Source organism: Mus caroli, chromosome 1 (assembly GCF_900094665.2).
Source record: "Mus caroli chromosome 1, CAROLI_EIJ_v1.1, whole genome shotgun sequence".
NCBI classification, from domain to species: Eukaryota; Metazoa; Chordata; class Mammalia; order Rodentia; family Muridae; genus Mus; species Mus caroli.
In genome coordinates, this window is record NC_034570.1 from 52,066,932 (window position 1) to 52,091,919 (window position 24,988).

The following is a 24,988-nucleotide window of genomic DNA, read 5'->3' on the forward strand; positions in this document are numbered from 1 at the left end:
GTTAAGGCCAGAGGTTTTACAGAAGTGGACAGTAGATTCTAATAGAACCACTGGGATAAGGAATCAACAGGCCCTAGGTAGGGGTTCTGAGTCGAGGCCAGATCTCATAAGAATTATCTTCTATGAGATGCTGAGACAGGACAAGGACTCCAGGCTGACAGTCTGAAAACGAGGGACTATTTAGTTACAGATTTCAGGTGAGATTTTCTTGGCACATGAATTACTGGTCTTCTCCATCCAGGAAGTTAACTGAGGTTGGTGAATCAGGGGTCGGGGGTGAGGGAGGGGAGTGGGGGTGAGAGGGTGTTGGCAAAGACAAAGGATATATTGTGCCAAGAACATTTAATATTGATAAAATATAGCTATGTGGGAGGGTTGAATACTCTCAGAGGTGAATCAACAAGAGAAAATTCAAAGTCCAAGAAGAAACCTGTTAAAAATCAGGCTCACAGCAGCTATCCAGGCCTGCAAGTGAGCTCAACTCCAGCCCTGTGTGCTAAGGTTTCATTATGTAAACTTGAGAGAGGTGAAGGATTTCTTTTAAAAGGTCAACTCTGGTTGTCTTGGGTGACCACATACTTTCCTATATTGATTTGAAACCTGGGTGTCCTACTGAGGAGAAACCCTGAAGTTCTTGCTCACATCCTGCCAATCCTCACACGTTTAACTCCCAAGTGTTGTCAAAATGTTGATTAATTTCTGGTCAGTTGGCAAGGAGCACTGTGCCTCTCCTCCTGGGTGCTCACCCACACAGCTCCCTTCGCCCCACTCCTGTGACCCCCGAACTTCCCCACACCCAACACCAGCCAATGGGAGGCCTGAGGCAGCCGCTCCAGTGAGATGTGTTTGTTTTGATTGGCCAGTGTCCTTCATGGACCGACTCATGAAGGTTGTGATCATCAGCGTTGGAAAATCTGCAGTCAAAATGTGACTGATTGGATTCTTGTTTGGGTCATCTTGACCTAAATTCTTGAGCTATTATATTTAGAAATGTTTTCAAATAAGAACATACTGAAAGGTCACACAAAGTGGGGGTGATTTACATGGAGAGGTTCACACAGCCTACCTCATTTCTTGACAAGTAAATAGAAGCTTGGCTTGTTCATTACTTGGGTTGGTCGTTCACATATTTTTCCTCTGAGAATCACCAGGAGTGGTTAATGTGCTGGTATCCTGTCAGATTCAAATTGGCATCACCATAAATACTGGGAGAAACATAAAGCCAGGGAGAAGGTCACTCATATTTGTCCGAACTTCAAGTTTGTATAAAAATCTCTTTTCTTCCAAAAAATAATTGTTGATTTTAGACCAAGACCTAGAGATTCAAATAACCTTTGCCATTGTGATAATGTTATCAGATTTATTCTCCTTAACCCCATAGTAATCATGGTCGCTCAGAAAGATCATGGGAGTTCTAGAAGAATCTACCACTGGCATGTTGTTGCCAGTACTTCTTCTCTCCTATCTCTATTTCTTCACACTTGTTCAAAGATGAGTGCCGCCACAGGGTCCTGTGCATAGCTACACAGGAGACAGGTCACCGTGGAGCATTTTAAAAGTTTTATAGCCAGGGAAACTGGATCAGCTATCTGGGTCTTGCAAGCATAAAGGTCTAAGTTTGATCCCCAGAAATCACATAAAATATCTGGGCAAAGTAAGACACGCTATAATCACAATATTAGGGAAGTAGAGACAGGCAGACCCCTGAGGCTCACGGGTCCAATCAAATCTAACAGACTGTGTACCAGTGAAAGAAAAAAAAAACAGGATTGCCAACCAAGGTAATACACACACACAGAGGCACAGAGGCACACAAACACACAAGCAGGCATACACACACACACACACACACACACACACACACAAGCCCAGTTCCCAGAGACTGATCTAGCTGACGTGGGAGCTCCTGGTGACCCTCTGAGCAGCTGCAATGGCAGTCAGCACACTAACCAAATATTAAGTGAGACCCTATAGTGTAGTGATGCAAGCTCTGCACCTCCCATGCCAACAAAACAACCTGCTCTTCCAGGACTGACCATAGGTGCCTGCTGCAGCCTGGCTCGGGTGAAGGACGTCTTGGCTGAGAGCATCTCTGAGCTCCCACAGGAGAAAACTCAGACCTACCGAGCACTCCTGAAACACCTCCGGAGCCTGGCGGGACAGCAGATCCGGAACATGGCGGTGGGTCTCCCACTGTCATTCTCTGGGCACACACACGTTTCTCATCATTGAGACACCAGGATAAGCCGAAAGGTCTCGATGAGTTGAAACGACAGACCAATTAACAAAGACTTTTACATCAATATATGATATTTAGTAAAATGTTTAAGGAAATTCTAGATGAAATCCAACACAGTAGCTAAGCAGGAACACGGGTCACAAAGGCCATCATGATTTTGCTAATTTCTTGACAAACCTGTCAAAAAAAGCCTGATTTAACCTTAGGCTTCATTAACAGAAGTATAGTACCCACAGAAAGCCGGCCAGCCTTTGACTTTGTACTATTCAAACTACAGCTGGAGACTCACTGACGTGAGGTTTTGCAAGCACGCGTACATGCCTTTCTCCAACATCTGCTGGGCGGTGTAACCGAGATCCTTAGACCTTGGGGAGTCAGCAGATGTCATTGACTCTTTAAAACTCTCAAGTGATTCCAAACTGACAAGAGCCTGACAAGAAGAGGGGGATGAATGAGTTTGGGGGTTGGAAGCACATCTAACGAAGAGATCGGGTCAGTCAACGAGAGCATAAGAGATGCCTCCCAACATGCACGGACCCCTGAGGACAGAACTGGCCAAGATTCCTCTTGACCCTTTCCGAGACCCTGAGGGGATCACAAGCAAATGTCCTGGCCTAACCAAAACACTAACCAAGATGTTGCTCTCTCTCTAGTCCTTAGGCGGACATGTTATAAGCAGGCATTGCTACTCGGACCTGAATCCTATCCTCTCTGTGGGCAACACCACACTCAATCTGCTGTCAGAAGGTAAGCTGCACTCCAGGCAGCCCTTAAAGAGCCTTTGTTTTTTGTTTTTAATTACATTTTTAAGGTTTTCTTAAGGAACTGCATTAAGTAGTAGCCTAGGTCGTTGACTCTCTGTTCACCATAGGGAGGTACATTGTAGCAATGGGCAGAGGTGCTTTCTACTGACACACACACACACACACACCACATGCTCATGTGTTAGTTCATGTGTTCTTGCTTGACCAGGGATGATGTGTAAAAGCTACCATGAGAGCAAGGTTTCAACGTCCTGGAGACATGGCTCAGAGGTTAAGAGTACACATTGCTCTTACAGAGAACTGGAATTCAGTCCCTGGCACCCACATCAGGTGGCTCACAAGCACCGACAACTCCGGTTCCCGGGGAACTCAACATCCCCAGCTGCTGTGAGCACCCACACTCACGACACATGTTCACAGAGACATAAAACTATGTATGTATCATTTCAAAAAAAATTTAAAACCAGCCTTTCAATGAAGTGAATGTGGTTAGAGAAATGGGTCTGCAGTTAAGAACATACCCTGCTGTTGCTGGGGCCTGAGTCTACTTCCCAGCTCCCATGTCAGGTAGCTCACAACCACGGAAATCTGACGTCTCTAGCCTCCAATGTCACCCACATTCACATGCACATAACCACATAAAACCGCTGTACGTAACTAAAAATAAAATTAGATTCTTTTGAAAGGAGACTGAGAACTAGGCTTGGTGGTGCACACCTTTAATCCCAGCACTCAGGAGGCAGAGGCAGGAGGATCTCTGGTCTACATAGTGAGTTCCAGGATTATGTAAAGAGACTGTCTCACAAAAAAATTTAAAAAATAAAAAAGAGGGGTGGGGAGTGGGTAGGTTGCAAAGGGTGCCTTCCTTCAGCCTAAGAGAGCAAGGCTCTTGCCTTCCTCCTTCAAACTACATCCTATCTGAGTCACCCCCTACTGCCCCCTATTCTCATGCCAGGAGTCTATCTCAGGCCAGAGCCTTATGCATGTCAGGCAAGTATTCTACCACAGCTCACAGCAATCGCTTCATATTGTTACAATCCCTATTAAATTCCATGAGCTAAATGAGGTGCTTTTTTAAATGTATTGTACCGTGTGTGTGTGTGTGTGTGTGTGTGTGTGTGTGTGTGTATGTATGTATGTATGTGATGCATGTCACTGTGCACAAGTGTCATCAGACTTGGCTGCAAGTGCCCTTTCCCCCTAAGCCATCTTTCTGGACCTAACTTTTGAGCGAGACTAGTACTGAAACTTTAGCAGATGTGAACCACTGTCTGTCTGGCTTCCATTCATCTCCCCATCTCCTCAGACCATCCTGCCCTGTCCCCAGGGCTTCTAGCTCTAAAATGCCCTCCCTTTTCCTCACTGAATACCTAACTGCTAATCCAATACTCCGTCCTCTGTCCCTCCCACTCCCTCAGCAGATCTCCCTGCCTCCACCCAGGCACAGGGATACAGAGGAAGTAGCCACAGCCACTGCCCCTGTAGACTTCTAGGCTCCCTGGGGTGTTTAATGCTGTCACTCACTGCTCAGAGTTCAGAGGTGGTGAGGAGAGACTTGGGGGCTGAGAAAAAAAATGCTTAGGCCCCACTCCCTCATTGCTTTCACATGAAACCTACTAAGAGGGAGGCCATAAAAGGTTAAGTGTGCTGGTGGAGCCGGGCTCCTCTCTGAGGACACCAGGCCTGTAGTTTGGGATGACCCCAGTATAACCCACAAAACCGTCAAGAAGCCAAGGCTCTGGGGATACCAAGACGGTGAGGTCCCTTCTCAGGGTCTTCTGCTATCATGATGGTAGCAATGTTCTACTGGATATTTGTAGTTACCTTTGATTTATGGTATCTGCCTTCCAAACTCTGCCGAAGCTGGCACAGACCTCCATCACTCCAGAGAAGGCAGGGTCTCAGCTCATGGACTTAGCTCAAGGGAGGTAGGCAGTGATCAGCTGTGACTTTGGGGTTTCCCATCCAATTATGACTATGCTAGCTTTCCAACCTGCACAGAGCTCATGCCATCCCTGGGCTGTGGTTTGACCTCTTCAGGATTCATCCTATACCAGTGGTTCTCAACCTTCCTAATGCTGCAACTCTTTAGTACAGTTCCTCATGTTGTGGTGACCCCCCCCCCACACACACACCATAAAATTATCTTCATTGTTACATCCTAACTGTAAGTTCACTATGTTATGAATCGTAATGTAAATATCTGTATTTTCCAATGGTGTTGGGAGAGGTTGAGAACAGATATCCTTTACCTTAAAAAATGCAAACCATATTTTAAAGCCAGAGGAAACCCTCTGGTCCCAAGAAGTGATAGCTGAGCCCAAGGGAGATTTGACAAGTTATTTAAAGGTATGTTTGCGTCAGGAACACAAAACTGCAGTAAGTGTGAAAAGCAGATAACTCTGCTTACAGTGAGACCCAGTGTTCCCACAAGTTATACCTCAGCCTTGACCCTCCGTCCATGGTTCATTTGGTTAGCTAGCCTCGGCTGAAGGATGAAAACCCACAGGGTGGTGGGTATGGCATGAGTGTTGACAGGAAAACAAATGTCACGCACAGTGGAAGGAAAGGGGACACTGGAACAGTGTCACAGACTGGAACCTTTGCCTCAGTCTCTGTGAACAGAGGTCGTATGCCTTCTCCTCTGGCAGCCAACCTCTGAAGGTGCAGATGGGGCTTGCTTTTCTCACAGCTATCCTGAAATGGCACTTCCTTCCACAGAAGGCCCGCGGCAGATTCCCCTCAGTGGACATTTTCTTGCTGGGTTGGCAAGTGCAGACCTGAAGCCCGAGGAGATTCTGGGGTCTGTGTACATCCCACACTCTCAGAAGGTAAGACCCCGGCTGGTTGCCTTGACGTTGTTTCTCCCTGTTGTCCATAGTGAAGTCATCTCTGCTATCTGCAGACAGTCGGAAGGAACGTAACCGTGCCCCCAAAACTGTTTCCTGACCCACTGCAAACTAGTTCAGCAATAAACCTCTGGGACTGCCCTGCACAAGTGCTGCTGGATGTGGGTTTTGGTTGTTGCTGCAGCTGTGGGGTGTGGCCCGCAGCCTTGGGGTGTGGCCTGCGGAAGCCCACAGGAAGGCCTGTGGCCATGCTCCCAAGCCCACTTGTTTCCATAGGTGAAGGTTCTCTGGCCGCAGATGGAGCTTCTCCACCTGACACACAGGAAGCTGGAGCCCTAGACTTGGCTTTCCCAGCCCCACATTTCTGCCAAACCCTACAGCACGTAGAAACACAAGGCCTCCAGATGTTCCCTGGCCCAAGATACCAAAGTTGATGTGGCCACCCAGCTAGCTATGAAGGTGGCCTTCTGCCCTCTCTGTTCCATAGGCCTCTTTCCAAAAGCTGTGCTTGACTCTAAAAGAAGCACAATAACACACACACACACACACACACACACACACCCCACACTCACAGGTCATAATGAAGTCTTAAGTTTCATTTCAGCTATGGATAATCTTTGGTAGTCCTTCCTGTGAAACAGAAACGTTGGCATGCAAAGGTAGCAGATAGAAAAATGGTGTATCGTCGAATTAGAGGGCTCAGCAGCTGTGACCACCTGTCACTCTTGCAGAAGACCCGGGAAGGAAGAAACCTGGCTTTTCATTCTGATGGAGCGGTTTCTGTCTCCTCAGCGGGAGTTCGTGTCTGCCTTCCGGCAGGCCCAGTGCCATCAGAACGCCTTGCCTGATGTAAATGCTGGCATGAGAGTCCTGTTCAGAGAAGGCACAGATGTCATTGAGGAGCTGAGCATTGCCTATGGAGGGGTGGGGCCCACCACCATCAGTGCACACAGGTCCTGCCAGCAGCTTCTGGGCCGGTGAGTCATGAACTCTGTGCCTTAAAGGGAACCTCAATGACAGGACGAAGAATTGGCCCTGACAACTGTTGGCAAAGCCCTGGAATGACAGAAACTTGGACTCAAAAGAACCACTGCTTCTTCCTTCTTTAGTTTTGCTGACTTAATTCCACATTATTTGGCTTCAATTAGGCCACTTTTGGGGAGAGGACACAACAAAAATGGCCTGTGTTTTCTCATCCAGCCCCTGTTTCTCCTGCAAATGAACACCCAGCCGGCCTCTCCATGGGGCACTCAATGCTCCTACCATAGGGTTCACACTTTCTTCCTGGGTAAAGGGCATCCAAGTGTGAATTCTGTTGCTGCTCTAGAATATTCTGGAATGGTTCTAGAATATTCTGACTCTAGAACATGCTTGATTTATGCTGCAATGGAGAAGGCACCATTCTCACTCAGCCATGATTCTTGTGCCTCTTGGAGCAACTTGCAGGCTTTGTTTTGTCCATAGTCCCTTGTTAACCAAGATTCTAAGGGAAACCCTGGGCGGGAGGAGGGGATGCGGGGCGGGGGGTGTCTCTAAAATGTCAGTTCCCTGCAATCAGGCCACCTTTAACTGGTTCTTCTTGCCTCACACTGTGCCAGACACTGGAACGCACTGATGCTAGACGAGGCTTGCAGACTGCTTCTGGATGAAGTCTCCCTCCCAGGCTCAGCCCTGGGAGGCAAAGTGGAATTCAGGAGGACTCTGATTGTCAGCTTCTTCTTCAAGTTCTACCTGGAGGTTCTGCAGGAACTGAAGGCTGACGAGAAGCTGCCCCCCGAGTCCACCGTAAGTGCGTTGGGGGACAGTGACAGATGATCTCACACACGATCATGGACTCACAGTTCTGAGGCCAGGAGGCCTTGACCAAGGTGTCATCAGGAAGCAGAGTGAGGTGACTCAACCTTGCGACCCCAACATTTGAGAGGCTGAGGCAGGGAGATCACAAAGAGTTCAAGTTCTGTCTGAGCTACAGAGAGTTGTCTCCAAATAAAATAAACTGAAATCCAGAGGTGTTATCAGAGCTGATGCGGTTCCTCCTGAGAACTGTGAGGCTCTACTCTACCCCCTTGCCTGGCTTCTGCTGGCTTGCTGGGGACGTTTGCTGGGGACTTAGGGTTCTTTACCTTGTATGTATCACCCTGCTAATGCCTTCACAGGACACTGCCCCTGGGTGAATGTCTATATCCAAATTTCTCCTCCTAAGAGGATATCAGCTATAACAACAGCCAATTCTAATTCATTAGCGCTGTCGTAAACCTCAGCTCTTGCTTGGAGAGGTCACACTTGGGAGGATGGAACAGAACACCAGCTTCTGTCAGCTCCTTGCTGCAGGAGTTCTTAGCTTTACCACTGCCTTTGCCAATTGTCCTGTGGAGAGCCTGTTACCATTATCTGTCCTCTGTTCTGGGGAAGCCTTTGTCAGTCCTGGGATTCAACCTTGAAGGCCTGTCAAAGCACCTCCGCTCTCCAGTGTTCATCGTGCCCCAGCACAGAACTGTTACTAGGTCTGTGTCTCTCCTCTGTGATTTTTTTTCTCTTAAAATAAACTTTATTGAAGCATAATTTGCCATGAAACAAGAGACAAATAATAAATATGTAGCTAAACCCACCTGTTTAAACTTGATGCACAGATATAGTACTGTGGAGCCACCAGCTTAAACTAAATACAACACACTTTCATCACCCCGGAGAATCCCCATGCCCCCTTCCGTCATCCCCACCCCCATCCAGACAAACATTATCTCCTGTGTGCTACTAAAGCTTCATTTTGCTTACTCTGGAGTTTTGTAATCAATATGAAGTGTAAATTCAATTCTTATGTTTCAAAAGCCAAGCACTGGCGTGTCTACGAACATCTACACAGCTCTCTAGGTTTTCTGATTGCGAACGTCTGGAATATGTTAATGGAGATATCCACGCTCCCACTTGTTCCTCCTGCCTTGTCCCTGTTCTCTCTCAACCCTCCCCGACCACACAATGCTCACCCTTCCCTGTCTTATAACCCTCAGCCACCCCCACCCTGTGGCCACTGTCCCTCATCTCTGACTTCATTTCTCAGTCAGGATACCAGAGCAGCTAGGATACTGAAAAAAAGTCTTCAGAATTTTTTTCCTTGTGTGAACCATGAGCTCTGGCTTATTCTGGGATGGCGTATCCAGCCTAGAGTTTTTTCTTTTCCTTTTTTTTTTAATTTATTTATTTTATGTATATGAGTACACTGTAGCTGAACTGATGGCTGTGAGCCATTATGTGGTTGCTGGGAACTTGAATTCAGGTCCTTTGCTCGCTCTGGTCGTCCCTGCTCTCTTAGGTCCACCCTCTGGAGCCTAAAGATTTCTTTATCTAGGTCTTCAGATGCACCAGAAGAGGGCGTCAGATCTCACTACGGGTGGTGAGCTACCATGTGGTTGCTGAGATTTGAACTTAGGACCTTCGGAAAAGTAGTCAGTGCTCTTAACTGCTGAGCCATCTCTCCAGCCCTAGCGTTTTCTTCCTAATAACCCCTGGTTTCTCCCACCTCCAAGTTCAGACCTTTCCCTCCAGGTACATGAGGATCAGATTCAAACCAGTCCCCCAAGCCCCGTCTTGGATGGGAGGGTGGGAGGGCACCAGGGTCATAAAAAGTGAAACCCTGGCAGGATAACTAGGCCACCCTCAGCACATTAGGGGCCGGTTTTCATAATCCAAACCCAGCCCGAACCAGACTAACCAGTCTCTCTCATTGTGCCGCGTGATCCCAGGACAGCCAGAGATATCCAGAGATCGCAGACCGGTTCCTAAGCTCTCTGGGAGATTTCCAGGTCACGCTACCCCGGGGAGTCCAAACATACCAGGTCAGTGAGTTTGATTTCACTGAAACCTACACTGAGAGATAAGAGAGAGCTGTGTGGGCCAGGCAAGCTATTCACTTGAGTAACTTTTAGTTCTTTCTAATTGTTCCTAATTCAAATCAGTAGCCTCTGGCCCCCAAGAGCTGGTGCTGTAGGGCACAAGACTGCACTGCCAGACTGATCTGCAGACAGACAGTCATAATTACTCTAAAGTGATATTCTTTGGGTATTTGTTAAATACCTACCCAGAAGAGTAGCTGAGCCCAGAGGTTCAGTCTCTAGCCCAAACTGCACATTTTTAATCTCCAGTCAGCAAACAAGAGGCCTGCAAGTGACTGCACTCATCTTTCTGGAAGAACCATTTAGAAAATAGCTGTTCTTGCAGGTACATGCCCTCCGAGAGAGAGAGAGAGAGAGAGAGAGAGAGAGAGAGAGAGAGAGAGAGAGAGAGAGAGAGAGATGAGGACATGGCTCTCCTAGGTGTGGTTGAGGAGGTAGAGTTTATTGTAGCTATGAGGAAAAGAACAGCCAGAGGCATCTGAAAGGGTCAACACTGAACCGGGCATGAGAAGGGGGAGGTGGGAATCAAAACAGGCGAGAGGAGGGGAGAGGTAAAGGAGGTGAAGCGGGCCTAAGAGAGAAGCCGAAGACCAAAAGAACAAAGCAGAGGTGGCTGAGGTTACATAGGAATCAGAGAAGCTAGGTGGATGAAGAAAGCCCAGGAAGAAGCTGAGAGTAGAGTGTGGTGTGCCAGCCAGCATGACTCTGGAATAGGTACTGCCTCTGTGAGTAGGGACCAGGCATGGCCAGAGCCTGCTTTGATATGTTAAATGGGCACCTCAGTTAGCCATCTGTCCACAGTTAGACACCTAACATACACACACACACACACTCACATGCATGCTCACATTCACATGCACATGTATGCACGCACATACTCACACACGCGCACAACCACAGACACACTCACACACACACACGCAGACACACACACACACTCACATGCATACACACATGCATACACACATTCACATGCACATGTTTGCACTCACACACTCACACACGCTCACATCTACACACACACACATAACCAGTGCAAGTGTCTCAGAGAAAAGCCCCAGAACACCCTCTTTCAACACCCCACTGGGTCTGGAGTATCCCGTGCCGGTTCCACCCCCATCAAGTCTTCTCACTCAGGCTTTGGTCTCTCTCCGAGGTCATGCTGTATCACATAGGCCTCCTCTGACTCACTCTGATGTTTGTGACCCAAGGGGACTGTCCCATGCCTCCTCCCTGAGTCAGCAGGCCACCTGAGGTGAAAGGTTCCTGGGCTAACTCTCTCTTCCTCTCTAGAGAGTGGATTCTCACCAACCTCTCCAAGATCCAGTTGGACGTCCCATCATGCACCTGTCAGGTCTTAAACATGCCACGGGGGAAGCTGTATTTTGTGATGACATCCCTAGGGTGGATAAAGAACTCTTCATGGCTTTAGTCACCAGTACCAGAGCTCATGCAAGAATCATGTAAGTAAATCAAAGCTTCCAAAATCCTTTTAAAGGTACAGTTAATCCTGAGATTCACCAGAGAAAAACCAACTCTACCATTCTGGGCCAAATTAAAGCAAGCTTTAAATGCCGACCAAGAGATGGACTTCGGTCAGGAATTTCCCATGTGAAAATGGTCCTGAGGTGTAGCAGCACCTTAAAAAGACAAACCTATAGGTCACTGTACTTTCCCATGAGGCTTTGACATTTTCTAAGAACTACAACTCCCAGCATTCCAAGAAGTTGCCTGGTCCTTGAGCAGGTGGGGTTTAGGGGTTAATTTTAGAGATTACAGTATACCTGGGGATGCCTCATGGGAATGTGCCCTTTTCTGCAATGCCCTGATCCAAAGAGCTTCAACAGGAAGAAAAAATATATAGAATAGACTGTCCTGTAAACAAACAAACAAACAAACAAATCACAAGGGCTGAGGATGTAGGTCGGTTGGTAGAGTGCTGAAACACTCTCCCATGCACAAGGCCTGGTGTGCAATCCCCAGCACCTTAGAAACCCAGCATAGCTGTAAACTGCAGTGATTCCAGTACTCAGGAGGTAGAAGCAACAGGATCAGAAGTGCAAGGTCATCCTCACATAGCTAATTCCAGGCCCATGTAGGCTACGTGAGACCTCCAGCCTCCTGCATGACTCAGAGCCACCCTGATACCCCTGAATCGCCAGCCTCATTACTGAATAGGAAATAAATACTGTCAGACATTTCCAAAGAGGACTGGTCTCACTGCCCCTCCCCGGCAGCTGGAGCGTTGCGTCCTGGCCCTGCAGCAGGACCCCCAGACACTACTCCATGGCAGGTCTACCCTCATTGCTAAGGACAGATTGACAGATGGTTTAATTTTCAACCATGACCTTCCCTTGGGTTTGAGGCCCTCAGCATTCGCACATATCTCCTTAATTGTCTCCCTGTGTTCAGATCAATCGACTCATCTGAGGTCCTTGACCTGCCTGGTGTGGTTGATGTAATAACAGCTGAAGACATTCCAGGCAACAATGGTGAAGAGGATGACAAATTGCTGGCTGTAGATAAGGTATGGATGTCCTCTCCCAGTCGCCTGTGCAGATCACCCAAGGACCCTGTCAGTCACCTGACCTAGCCCCCTAGATTTTTCTGCCACTGAGATGCTGACTGCCAAGATCCTGGCTCCTCTTTCCCCAAGTGCCACCATTCTACCTTGCTTTTCTGAAGTTGGGAAATAACACATTAGACCAAAACTAATCACAGATCTGATTCAGCCACTGTGCACCTCTGAATTCATTTGCCCTTATCTGAAAAGTAAATACAAGGAAATGATCTACATCAGGACAGAATGCTCTAGAACCATATCTCAACCTTCCCAATGCCGCAACTCTTTAACCCAGCTCCTCATATTTTGGTGATCCCCATCCATTAAATTATTTCATTGCTACTTCATAACTGTAACTTTGCTACTGTTATCAATAGTAATGTGAATAGCTGCTATACAGGATATCTGATATGCAACCTCCAGAGGGGTCGAGACCCACAAGTTGAGAACCGCTGCCCTAGAAAGATCTAGAAAGGAAGTGAGGGGGGCCACAGCCCCACCCTCTAATTTACAGGGAGCTCTCTCCCTTCATAAACCTGTACTCTCACCAGGCCTCTCTTTCCTTTGTGTGCTCTATTTTTAATAAGTTGTCTTGGCTGTCACTGGGGTTTTAATTCATATTCAGCTATCATTTACGGGCCACCCTGACTTGGGGCCAGAGCATTTCCACCTACTGTTTGTCCTCGGAGTTTACCATCTCTAAAGGAGGAATAACCATACACACACATCATTGTATTGTAGGAGTTAGGCAAGTGAACACACGTGAGGTGTCTAGGACAATGGTTGGCACATGAAGTGCTGGCTATTGTCACTACTGTCATACTTCAATCAACCCCACATTCTTTTTCCTCCCGGTGTAGAAGACATCAGTGAGTTGTTTGTTTGTTTGTTTGTTTGTTTGTTTGTTTGTTTGTTTGTTTGGATGGATGGATGGATGGATGGATGGATGGATGGATGGATGGATGGATAGATGGATGGATGGATGGTTTTTTGTTTTGTTTTGTTTTGTTATTGAATCCATCAGGAGAGGTTGACTGTCATATAGCAGGCTATTGGGGCTGCCATAATAAAACTGCCTGACCATGGGACTGGATATGGGATTCATGGTTAAGAGCTGCTCTTCCTGAAGACATGGGTTCAATTCCCAGCACCCACATGGCAGCTCACAACTGTCTGTAACTCCAGTTCCCCAGTATCCAACTCGCTATTCTGGCCTCTGTGGGCACTGCATGCATGTGGTGCACAGACTTACATGCAGGCAAACTACCTATGCACATAAAAATAAAGTTTCAAAAGAATGCACAGTGAGAGGCTGAAAGTGAAATGGATTTTCAAAGCTCTGGAGCTGAGCCAAAGCCACAGTGTTAGCAGGTCTGACTTCTGCAGAGTCTCTTCTTTGCTTGCTGGCGGCTGCCTGCTCCTTGTCTTACATGTTGTCTTTTCTCTGTTCACTCTTCTCTCTCCTTAGCTCACTGGTCCTATTGTACAAAGGCCCCACTCCTTGTTAATAACCTCTGTAAAGGTCCTGTCGCCAAATGTGATCTCATAGGTGCTGCAACACAGTCAGTTGTTGATTGAGTAGTTTGTCAGTTCATGGCAGGGTCTACCACATACGCTGCAAGCTCTTACATGACAGGATGAAGAATTCATGTGAACACATCACAACAGGGGACTTGCTTGGTTTGTGTTACAGTCAACATCTGGGGCTTACCCTCACTGAATACAGTGGCCAGTGGGTGGAACCTATAATCTGCACTTTGGTACTGGAAGTCTAATCACGGGTCTCACACACACTAAGGCAAGTTCTGGACCACTGGGTACAACCCAAGACCTTCCATTTTCATTATTTTTAAATTTGTACCCAAGCACATGTAACTCCAGTGTGGCTATTTCTATTCAACAATGACATCCAAGACACCAACCACCGATGAGATTGAGCTTGGCTTCTGTTCTATTTGCTTTAAAACTACTTAAATTGGTTGGTTCATTTATCATTATTACAGTGTGGAGAGTGGGAGGTGTGAAGGGCACATGTGGAGGAGTTGTTTCTATCTCCACCGACCTTCATGTGGGTTCCGGGGATTGAACTCAGGTCCCCAGGCTTACACAGCAAGCCCTGTTACACACTGAGCCTTCTCCCTCTGCCTTCTTTATGGTGCTCTATGTTTCTGTATGTACTTCACAGGTGCTGTGTGTTTATGTATGTACTTTACAGATGCTATGTTTACATATGTACTTTACAGGTTCTCTGTGTGGGCCAGGTCATCTGTGCCGTGGTGGCAGAGACTGATGTTCAGGCAAAACGAGCAACTGAGAAGATAAAAATCACCTACGAGGACCTGAAACCTGTGATTTTCACCATCGAGGTAAGCTGGGCTGGTCAGGCTCCTTCTAAGATTGTAAAGCCAGGCTTGAGAGAAGGCTCCGTGGTTAAGAGCACTGACTGTTCTTACAAAAGACCCAGGTTTTATTCCCAGCACCCACATGACCGCTTACAACCATTTGTAACACCAGTTCCAGAGGATCTGACACCCTCTTCTGGCCCCTGCAGACACCAGGCATGTACCTGGCACATAGACATACATGTGGGCCAACATTCAGAAACATAAAACACAAATAAATAAATCTTTTTTTTTAATTGTGAAGTCGAGAGCATCGTCATAAATGTTAGAAGACTAGCTCAAAACCTTTTCCCCTGCTTGCACTGGGGAAAAAAAAATCGTTTTGCTTTGGAAGATATTACTTGTATGAGATGAAATTAGCTTTGGCTTCAAGAAACAGAAAAAAAAAATCAGAATAAAAGTTTCACTCTTACATTCAAAGGCCTAGAACTAACCAGGCCTGGTGGCAGAGGCCTATGATTACAGCTGTGGAGCCTGCTGAGGCTCACAAACTATACTGAGGCAGGTTAGTGAGACATTGACTCAAGACAAAAAGTAAGAAGAAAGACGGGCCTGTAGGTCAGTGAACTCTGTGGTAGAATGTTTGCCTACTGACAAAGAAAAGGAAAATGACTAGACGTGATCTGCCCAGGGCTTATATGGTGTGCTAGTCTGTTTACATCTGTGCACATTGCTTACATGGTATGCTTTGTGCTGCTATTACAGAACCCCCAAGGTTGGGTAGTGTAGAATGAACAGGAATTTATTTTTCATGGTTCTATGGTCTGGGAAGTCCAAAACTGAAGGGCTGAATCTAATGCTACATGATTCCAGAATGTGGAGGGGGAAAGCGCAGAGAAATGTGCTTTCATAACAAAGCTGTTCCACCATGGTGATTACAATAACCCACAGAGCTACGGAGCCCCCCGTTACCTAGGCACCTTGTAAGGGTCCCACGTCTCAAGACTGTTGCCTTGGGAGTCAGGCTGGGTGGGACTCAAGCCACAGCTTGTGAGCTGTGTGTAGCCAGAATCCAACGCCTTCAAATCTAGTCTCTCCGTAATACAAGGTTTGCATTCTAGCAGCTACTGATGCTTTGGCCATTAAATCCACATCCCAGATAGCAAAAGGGATGAAAATGGGTAACCCTAATGGCTCTTTGAAAAAGGCCCAGACAGGGCCTGGGGACACATGCCTTTGACCCCAGGACTTGAGCAGTAGAAGCAGATGGATCTCTGTGAGTTCGAGATCAGCCTGGTCTTACATAGTAAGTTGCAGGAGATCCAGGACTACATAGAGACTCATTGTCTCAAAAAAAAAAATTTTAAATCATTTCCCATCCCTTACAGGGAGATGTGTGTATTGGCATGCCTTACTATTTCATTGGCTAGAAGGCCTGCATCTGCTGTACGTAACTGCCAAGAGAGCCTAGAAGCACAAATTTACTTCAGATGGCATGTTTATCCACCAAAGACTTGGGACCCTGTTTGTTGAGAAAGGTGGTGAGAGTGGATATTGGGAACAATATGACTTCAAAGTAAATATTAAATGTCATGAGAATTTCATGATGAAATTCTATAGAAATTTTCACTCTAATTTCTGACCCTTAGTGATGGGATTTAAGTTATAACTGAAGACAATAATGGTGTGAGAACATAGAAAATTCAGGTGCAGCCTGGTGTGTTAAAGAAAATTCAGGTGCAGCCTGGTGTGTTAAAGCTGTCATCACTTAACAAGCAAGATAAATAAGATAAATACCTTATAGGATAGACAGTTTCTCTGGCTCAAGATTTAGCAGTTTCAATTCATGCTTTGCTGGGTAATAAATTGTAATGGCCACGCAAAGGTGAGCAAAAGTGCTCCCCTCATGTCTGGGACAGGAAAGGCAGAAAAGGAAGAGACCAAGTCCCACAGTTCACTTTGAGGGCATGCCTCCAATAACCAAAACTCTCCAGGAGCCTTTGCTGGTTAAAACTTCTACAGTTCTCATGCTGGGATCATGCTGGGAGAGTTGCCAAACTAGAGACTGAGCCTCCATCTCATGGGTGTTTTCGGTACATCACAGACCCAAATTATAGCAACTTGGACTTGCATTCACTAACTCAGCACATCATAATCAGAGAAATCAGGTTGAGATTTCTGGGCTTGCAGTATGCCATAGATGGTATGCAAAGGGACTGAGGAACCATGGGGACAGCTTGAAATGTGCCCGAAGGATACCAGTCTTGCAATGTACAGAGTCATGAAGGCCTAGTTGTTAGTCTTTCTACACCAAATTCCCATCTGCCAAGTGGGTAAGGGACACGGGTTTTCTTGGTTGGCCCTCCCTCTGACTTGCACTGGAATCCTAAAGTGGGTTTGGTTTTGTTTTATTTCCATTTGAACTCTACTTTCCTGAAGGGGGAATAGCACCCAGAGGACGCACTCATGACCCCTCTGGGACTCAGAATAGTTAGAGATTTAAATTTTCTTCAGAATAAGAATGTCAAAAGTGAGCAAATAATTGTTGCATGACCAAAGGCAGGAAACAAAAGCCATATATGCCAAGAGTAACATATACATGTATATATGTGTGTGTATGTGTTGTGTATTGTGAATGTTATATATGATATATATGATAAAACTATATAAAATATATTTATAAGAGAGACAGTGTATCACACAGGTACTAGATCCAAGCTGACAAATTTTAATTCTAACTGTGCGGCTTTCTACCTGTGTGATCTTAGGCAAGGAGTTTGTTTACACCCTTGTGCGTGGCTTACTAGCCTGTAAAAGGGGAGTAATGATATGCATCTCACCAAGTCCTGAGAAATGAGTTAGTGAAGGTAAAACAGAGCAGTGTCGAACTTACAGTGCTCACTCGATGGAGTTCATCGCATCAGCAGGCCGCAAGTCTTTTGACACACATTGCAGCAATAAGCATACTTCTGTGTTTGCCGCCATGACTTATTGAGGTCAAAGTGTGTGCTGGATAGTTTTATGTCAACTTGGCACAAGCTAAAGTCATCTGAGAGGAGAGAACCTCAATTAAGAACTGCCTCCCCATAAGGTCGGGCCTTAGGCAAGCCTGTAAGGCATTTTCTTCATTAATGGTTGATAGGGGAGGGCCCAGCCCATTGTGGGATGGTGGTCCTGGGGTTCTATAAGAAAGCAAGCTAAGCAAGTCATTAGGAGCAAGCCAGTAAGCAGCAACCCACTCCATGGCCTCTGCATCAGCTCCTGCCTCCAGGTTCCCACATGCTTGAGCTCCTAACCTGGCTTCCTTTGATGAAGAGCTGTGACGTGGAAATGCAAGCCAGATAAACCCTTGCCTCTGGGTCTCAAGTGCTTGGATTAAAGGCATGCACTGCTACACCCCTCTAACTTCCTGAGTCTGAATGAGCCTCCGTTTAGAGCATCCTGACTCTTAAGGAGCTTTGATTCAGAGTGTCCCAAGTTCCTCTGCCTTGTAGCATTTGTCAACTCAGGGGAAACTGCTATGCAACAGTTTGTCACAAAGTACACTATTACCATTAACGAGAAAGAAAGGCTTTCTAATGCCAAAGGACTCTAATGCCTTTGGGTTCCAAGAAAGCAAGAAGCAGGTGTCATTGTGAAGTGCAGAAGGACGGACTGGATCTGCAGGGTTAGCAAGGATGGGCTGTGGTAAGTCAGTTCAGAGAACCAACGAGAAGAATGGCTTCTATGTGGGAGTCAGTTCACGCTAGGGTCAGAGAGTAGAGGTGAGGAGGAAGGAAGCGCAGAAGAACAAAAGTCTAGAAAGGCTTTATTGAAATATGTCAAATACCCAAAGGAATGACAACATATACTGGGTCTTGTCCCTATCAGAGTTTGAGGACCTGTATCCTCTCCATCAACACAGCCTCAGCCTTCTCAAAATCCTGAGTGAAGAAGAGGTTCACACATGTAGCTACCTAAGTATCTATCTAACACTTTTTTCCTCAGGGAGAAGTGGAAAAAGAGGACTCGGAGGCCTCCCCCTAGTGCCTGGGCACCAGCCCTAGAGACCCATGCTAAAAATGAGCAGGTGTCACCCAGTGGACCCTCCCATTTTGTCCAGGCCTCAGTTCTGAAAATGGCTTCCTTCTTAATGTCCCCTAGTCCTTCTGGCTGGTTTTCTCTGCAAATGCAGAGGACAGTCCCTCTGATTCCTTGTGTACTCTAGAGCTCCTGAATGCTTGCCACCTTTTGTGTGCCCCAGGAGGCAACAATGTGGGGGAATAGACTAGCAGACAGCAGCAAAGAGAAAGGATGACTGTCTTTGTGTTTTCGTCCTTTTGCATAGGATGCCATAAAGCACAGTTCATTCCTGTGCCCTGAAAAAAAGCTTGAACAAGGAAACATCGAGGAGGCCTTTGAGACCGTGGATCAGGTAGCTGAAGGTAAGTAGTGTGGGAGAGTTTACAGTGAGTCCTTGATTCCACAGTGAACCAGGCATCAAAGGCATCTGTTTGCCCTTGGGGGCTCATCTTCTGAAGTCCTGGGGCTCACCCAAACCTACACTTCTTCTCAAAGCCTCCTGCATCCTTGTGCCTGTGTGTGTGTGTGTGTGTGTGTGTGTGTGTGTGTTGTGTTTGAAGTCCCCCCTAAGACTTGCTTAGTCAAGGGCAGAGTAAGAAATAAAACCTGGAACTTTTAAAAAATATATCTGTTTTATTTCACATGCATCGGTATTTTGCCTGCATGTATGTCTGTATGAGGGTATCAGATTCCCTAGAACTGGAGTTACAGTCAACTGTGATCTGCCACATGGGTGCTGGGAATTGAACCCCAGTCCTCTGGAAGAACAACCAGTGCTCTGAATTGATGAGCCATCTCTCCAACCCAGAACCTGGAGTTTTTAGCTTTCAGAACTATAGTCTCTGAAACAGGTCGCCTAGGTTGTCACAAGGTAGATGCTGGGTTCCTTGGTGGGCACCACTGCAGGTGGGCGGCTCACATCCCACTTCATTTAAAATGCTTCAATGATGGCAGCTTCTAGCCCCATGTGCTCCAGGCGTGCTCCTGTACTTGCCTCTCACAGGGACAGTCCATGTTGGAGGGCAAGAACACTTCTACATGGAAACGCAGAGAGTGCTTGTTATTCCGAAGACAGAAGACAAAGAGCTGGACATGTATGTGTCCACACAGGACCCAGCTCACGTGCAGGTAAAATCCAGCAAGGTGCCAGAATCAACTTCCTAACTCCAACATGGTGGTCAGTCTCCATAGCACAGGTGGCAGCTATACATAGGTAGCAGAAACTTAGAATCCAAAGGTTGGATATCTGTAATGCAGCTAAGACCCCAGAACTGTTTTAACTTTGTTCCTGTTCTCATCAACAATAAAAGAACAACCCTGATCACTTTTCCTTATATATATATATATATATTTCTGAGAATTTCATGCATGCAAACAACCTATCTTGATCATATCCATCTCTTTTCCTCTCCAGCTTACACAAGACCTCCATCACATCCCCCTTCTAAGCTCATGTCTTTTACTTTTTAAAAAAAACCATTGAGTCCAGTTATGCTCGTGAGTACAGGGGCAGCCACTGGAGCATGGCTAACTAGTTGCCATGCCCCCAAAGAAAAATGACTCTCCTCTTCCAGCAATATCATCTAGACCCCCTTCCCAGCCTCTGCTGGGATTTTTGGTTGGCTTGATCTTGTGCAGGTCTTGTCCAGGTGATTTATAGCTTCTGTATTCACAACTATAGCAGCCCTGTCATATCCAGAAGGCATAATTCTTATTGAGAAAGTCATGAGACTTTCCAGAATATCCTTGAACTCACTAAGTAGCCACAGTTAACCTTGAACTTCTGAACACCCTGCCTCTACATCCTGAGTGTTAGAATCCCAGTCATCCACTATTATACAAGATTTATGCAGTGCTAAGGATGGAATCCGGGTCTTCAGGCTTAGTAGGCAAGTTAGTAGGCAATTCCCCAGTCCAAGAGAGATCATTTAAATTAAAACATTCATTGCTGGAGTGATGGTATCACATGCCTATAATCCCAGCAAGGGGTTGTGGAGCAGAAGCAGGCAGATCTCTGTAAGTTCAAGGTCAGCCTGATCTACAGAGTGAGTTCCAGGACAGCCAAGGATGCACAGAGAAACCCTGTCTCAAAAAATAAAATCAAACAAGACAACGAAACTACAGCAGCAGCAGCAACAACAAAAACCCTGTTTATTTGCAGCAGGTTGAGTTTAACTGTGATTGGATGGCATCACTAATTTTTCCCCATACTCTATTTTATTCTCTGAAATAGTCATTATAGGTGATTTTTAGATTCAAGGCATCACTTTAGACCACATTTATACTTCACCATGACAGACAATGCTCTAGACTTAGGTCATGAACCCATCACCCTTGTTTGTAGGATGTCAGGCGGCTACTGCTTTTCGCTGGTTTTGGTCTTATAAGCTCAAGCGTTTGACCAAGAGTGCAGCTTCCAATAAGAACCCAGGACTTTGATAGTTTGGGGAAGATTAACAATGTTTAAAAATGGCCCAGAGACTGGAAACAATGGTGGTACACACCTTTACTCCCAGTATTCAGGAGACACAGGCAGGTGGATCTCAGTGAGTCCAACTTGGTCTACATAGTGAGTTTCAGGACAGCCAGGGCTACATAGTGAGACCCTGTCTCAAAAACCAGCAAAACCAACAAAACTGGACCAGAGTCCCCAGGCCAACCTGAGATTGTCTCCACTATTTTATAGAGGTAGACTCGAGTGGACCCTGTTCTAGAATTTCAGGAAACAAAACACCTCACTGCCATCTTACTCTTTTGAACCTTGTTGTCTCTTACAGAAAACAGTGTCCTCTACCTTAAACATCCCGATCAGCAGGATCACCTGCCATGTGAAACGAGTGGGTGGAGGCTTTGGAGGAAAGGTGGGGAGGCCAGCTGTGTTCGGAGCAATTGCTGCAGTGGGGGCTGTCAAGTAAGTCTACCTTAGGGGCCAGAACTGTGGGAGAGGCTGAGCTCAGAGGACAGCAGTAGCCTGACAAACCACCCCTGGCTGCAGTCAGAGGCTCCTCTAGGGTCACTTCAGGCCCCTGTGTGTTTCTTTATAAAACATAGATAATTCACACCTGCCCTGCTGCCCTTTTGGTTCTATAAAAGTGAGCTGAACACGTCACTTTGATAAAGGTACGGGACTTTAAATAGGAAAGGTGGGACAGTTGACTGCTTCCGGAACGGAACAGGGGGAACCCATTCCTGAGCTTCAGGGAAGAGGAATCGTTCAGCTGTGGAGCAAGGCACCCTTTCCAGGTTCATCTTTGCCCCATAATGCTGCTTCAGCCAGAGCAGGGTGGATCGAGGAGAGAAAGACTTCCCCCTCCCCATCCAAGCGCTGTCTTGGCCACAGGAGTCTTTGGGTTGATCTCAAGAGAGGGCTTACATTTTTGCTCTCCGTGGATATTCAGCACACAAGTTCAGCTGGTACTGGCACGGCTAGTTCTTATTCATTGTCTTTGACTGAGTTTGTTGTCAGTGTTGGAGAACAAAGAGGAAAAGAAACAGGAGGGGGGAGCAGAGGAGGAGAAGGAGCAGGACGGGGAGGAGGGGAGGAGATACTGTTTAATATTTTGTCTGAGTTTCCGTCTGCAAAGCTCCAACTCTCTGCTTCCTTCGACAGCCTCTGTGTAGCTCAGAGGAAAGTTCTGTACCCTGGAACATGCATCTCCATCCCCAGCTCGGGGAGGAGAGAAGCATGGTTGCAATCTCATCTCTACTTCTCTCCTCTACCAGAGACGAAGACCTTGTGTCTTCTGCCTCTCACGTGTGGCCACACACAGTTGTCAAGTGAAGCACTTAAATTTCAAAGCCTAGGCTAGCCACTATGAGCCCTGACATCAGCATATTCTAACACTTGCCTGTGACCCCACTGCACAGCCAAGTGTGGAACCAGTGCCTCACCATGCATCCTGCCTTAGCACACAATTGCCAGTCACACGTTAAATGACCTGAGAGCAGTGTTCCCAATCCTGCCTCAAACATAATTTTTTTTTTTTAATTAAAAAAAGAAGTTCCGGGCTGGCAAGATGGCTCAGCGGTTAAGAGCACTGACTGCTCTTCTGAAGCTCCTGAGTTCAAATCCCAACAACTACATGAGATCTGATGCCCTCTTCTGGTGTGTCTGAAGACAGCAACAGTGTACTTATTTATAATAATAAATAAATCTTTGGGTCAGAGTGAGCAGGGACCGAGCAAGCAGGGTTGACTGGAGCAAGCAGAGGTCCTAAATTCAATTCCCACATGAAGGCTCAGAACCATCTGTTCAGCTACAATATACTCATATACATAAAATAAATAAATAAATCTTTAAAAAAAAAAAGGAAAAAAAAAAAAGAAATCCCACCTTCCTAGTCAAATCCCAGACCTTCTGAATCCGAATTTATCAAGGGATGAGTCTTGAAACTGTACATTTAACTGGCATTTTTCTATTGATGTTAACATTGTATCTACCCATTCACACTCTCCCTTTATAACATATGCAAAATGGGTGGATCTGGGTGAAAGTCAAATTTGAAGCCAAAGGGACAAAACTTAGCTGGAAGGTAATATAAATCCTTTTAGACATAAAATAAGCACTGAATTGCAAGGCACAGAGAAATCATCAGGCAATAATCGATATCATGCCTAGAAGATTGTAGACAGATTAATAGATACATGTGGGATGGAGAGACAGATGGATAGATGGGTGGATGGATGGATGGATGGGCAGATGGACAGAGAATTAAATGAGTGATAGAAATGGATGGGAAGGTGTAGGGTAGATGTCTTACATGTTGTAAATGGATGTGGGAAGAGAATAAAATAAGGACTTGAATAAGTAGGTGGATATGTGCATAGCTGAATAGATAAATGAGTGGATGGACAGATGGATGAGATGAATGGAGATCTAAACTTTGTTTTCTGCAGAACTGGCCATCCCATTCGTCTTGTTCTGGATCGTGAAGATGATATGCTAATAACTGGGGGACGACACCCATTATTTGCAAAATACAAAGTAAGTGCTACAAGTGAAGTTATTAAAATGCCTCATTTTGTTTGAGGGGCTTTGCCCTTTTCTATCATTTTGATTTTGTTGAAATCTAAAAACAGTCAGCATTTAAAATATTTTACATGACAATGGTATGTATTTTGGATGCCCATGACATTTTATGATTAGCTCTTCATTTAGTGTGTAATTGTAAAAAATGTAATGATGAAAATAAATTTTTAAGTAGTAACTTAAAGGCATTGTTTGAGGGCCTGGGGCTATGGCTCAGTGGCTATAGCTTGCCATGCAGACCTGAGGACTGAGACAGTATCCCCAGGACCTACGTAAAGACTCAGAGGCTGAGGCTGCTCCCTGCAGCAACCCCAGTACCCTGGAGGAGGAGACAGGGGGTCCCTGAGGCGACTTGTCTAGAAAGACTAGCCAAATTGGTAAGGTCTGGGTCTGTCAGGAAACTCCACCTCGGTAAATAAATTAAAGTACAATCAAGAAAGCTTTCTGACATTATCCTTTGGCACCACACACATGTGCACTCACACATATGTAGACACACACACTTGGGGAGGGGGTGGAGAAGCACTGTTAAAAGGAATAAGGATTTATATTTTTAGAGATTCCTCAAAGGAGAGGGGGAAGAAAAAGAAAGATGATGTCCAAACATCATGGCTATGAGAACAGCACTTTGTAGTAGAAATATTTAGAAACAATTTGACCATTTTGCATTGCAAAATAATCTCTAACTGGTGAATTTAAATTATTCAAGTTGCTCCATTTTCTTTCAACTGCAGTAGAAACACTGTTTAAACATGTTTGCAGCATCTAGTAGATGATACTATTTTTTGAATTTGTGATTGTGTCCTTAGGACATTCTGTCGTGATATAAGTTTACAAAACATGCTTTATTAGGAATTCCTTGAGCATACACAGCTGATTTCCTACCTGGTTTTACCACTGCCTTAGATTGCTGCACCATCCATTACCTATGCCACTATTTACAAAGCACCTTGGCCACCCAGTGAGGCAAGTCCAGCTCATGAATTCTCCACCCTCTGTTCCCACCCGAGGCTTTCCTGTCACAGGGATAACATGATTCATCTCCATGCACTCTGGAATCCCAGAGACTTTCCAATGTGGAGAAAACCACAAACTAAATTAGAAAGAAAGCCAGGACAGAATGGCGGAGAATCTTACAAGAGTCAGGAGAATGAGAGAGGCAATTTGCATTCTGGGAGTGGAGCACAAATTTGAGGATTCCATGCTGGGTGTGGAGCCAGAATTGCCTGCTAAAAAAAAAAAAAAAGGAC

The 24,988-nt window shown here is 46.0% G+C and overlaps 1 protein-coding gene across 1 annotated transcript in view; it reads left to right on the plus strand.

The window, feature by feature from the left end:
• Positions 1 to 24,988, plus strand: part of LOC110291452 (aldehyde oxidase 2) — an 86,008-nt gene that overhangs the window by 19,014 nt on the left and 42,006 nt on the right. Inside the window, exons 11-23 of the mRNA XM_021158623.2 lie at positions 2,030 to 2,181; positions 2,893 to 2,986; positions 5,725 to 5,834; positions 6,645 to 6,829; positions 7,451 to 7,637; positions 9,593 to 9,685; positions 11,036 to 11,205; positions 12,155 to 12,269; positions 14,549 to 14,671; positions 18,975 to 19,071; positions 19,713 to 19,837; positions 21,487 to 21,620; positions 23,606 to 23,693. Coding sequence (XP_021014282.1) covers positions 2,030 to 2,181; positions 2,893 to 2,986; positions 5,725 to 5,834; positions 6,645 to 6,829; positions 7,451 to 7,637; positions 9,593 to 9,685; positions 11,036 to 11,205; positions 12,155 to 12,269; positions 14,549 to 14,671; positions 18,975 to 19,071; positions 19,713 to 19,837; positions 21,487 to 21,620; positions 23,606 to 23,693 — 1,673 coding nt within the window. The remainder of the gene's footprint in view (positions 1 to 2,029; positions 2,182 to 2,892; positions 2,987 to 5,724; positions 5,835 to 6,644; positions 6,830 to 7,450; positions 7,638 to 9,592; positions 9,686 to 11,035; positions 11,206 to 12,154; positions 12,270 to 14,548; positions 14,672 to 18,974; positions 19,072 to 19,712; positions 19,838 to 21,486; positions 21,621 to 23,605; positions 23,694 to 24,988) is intronic.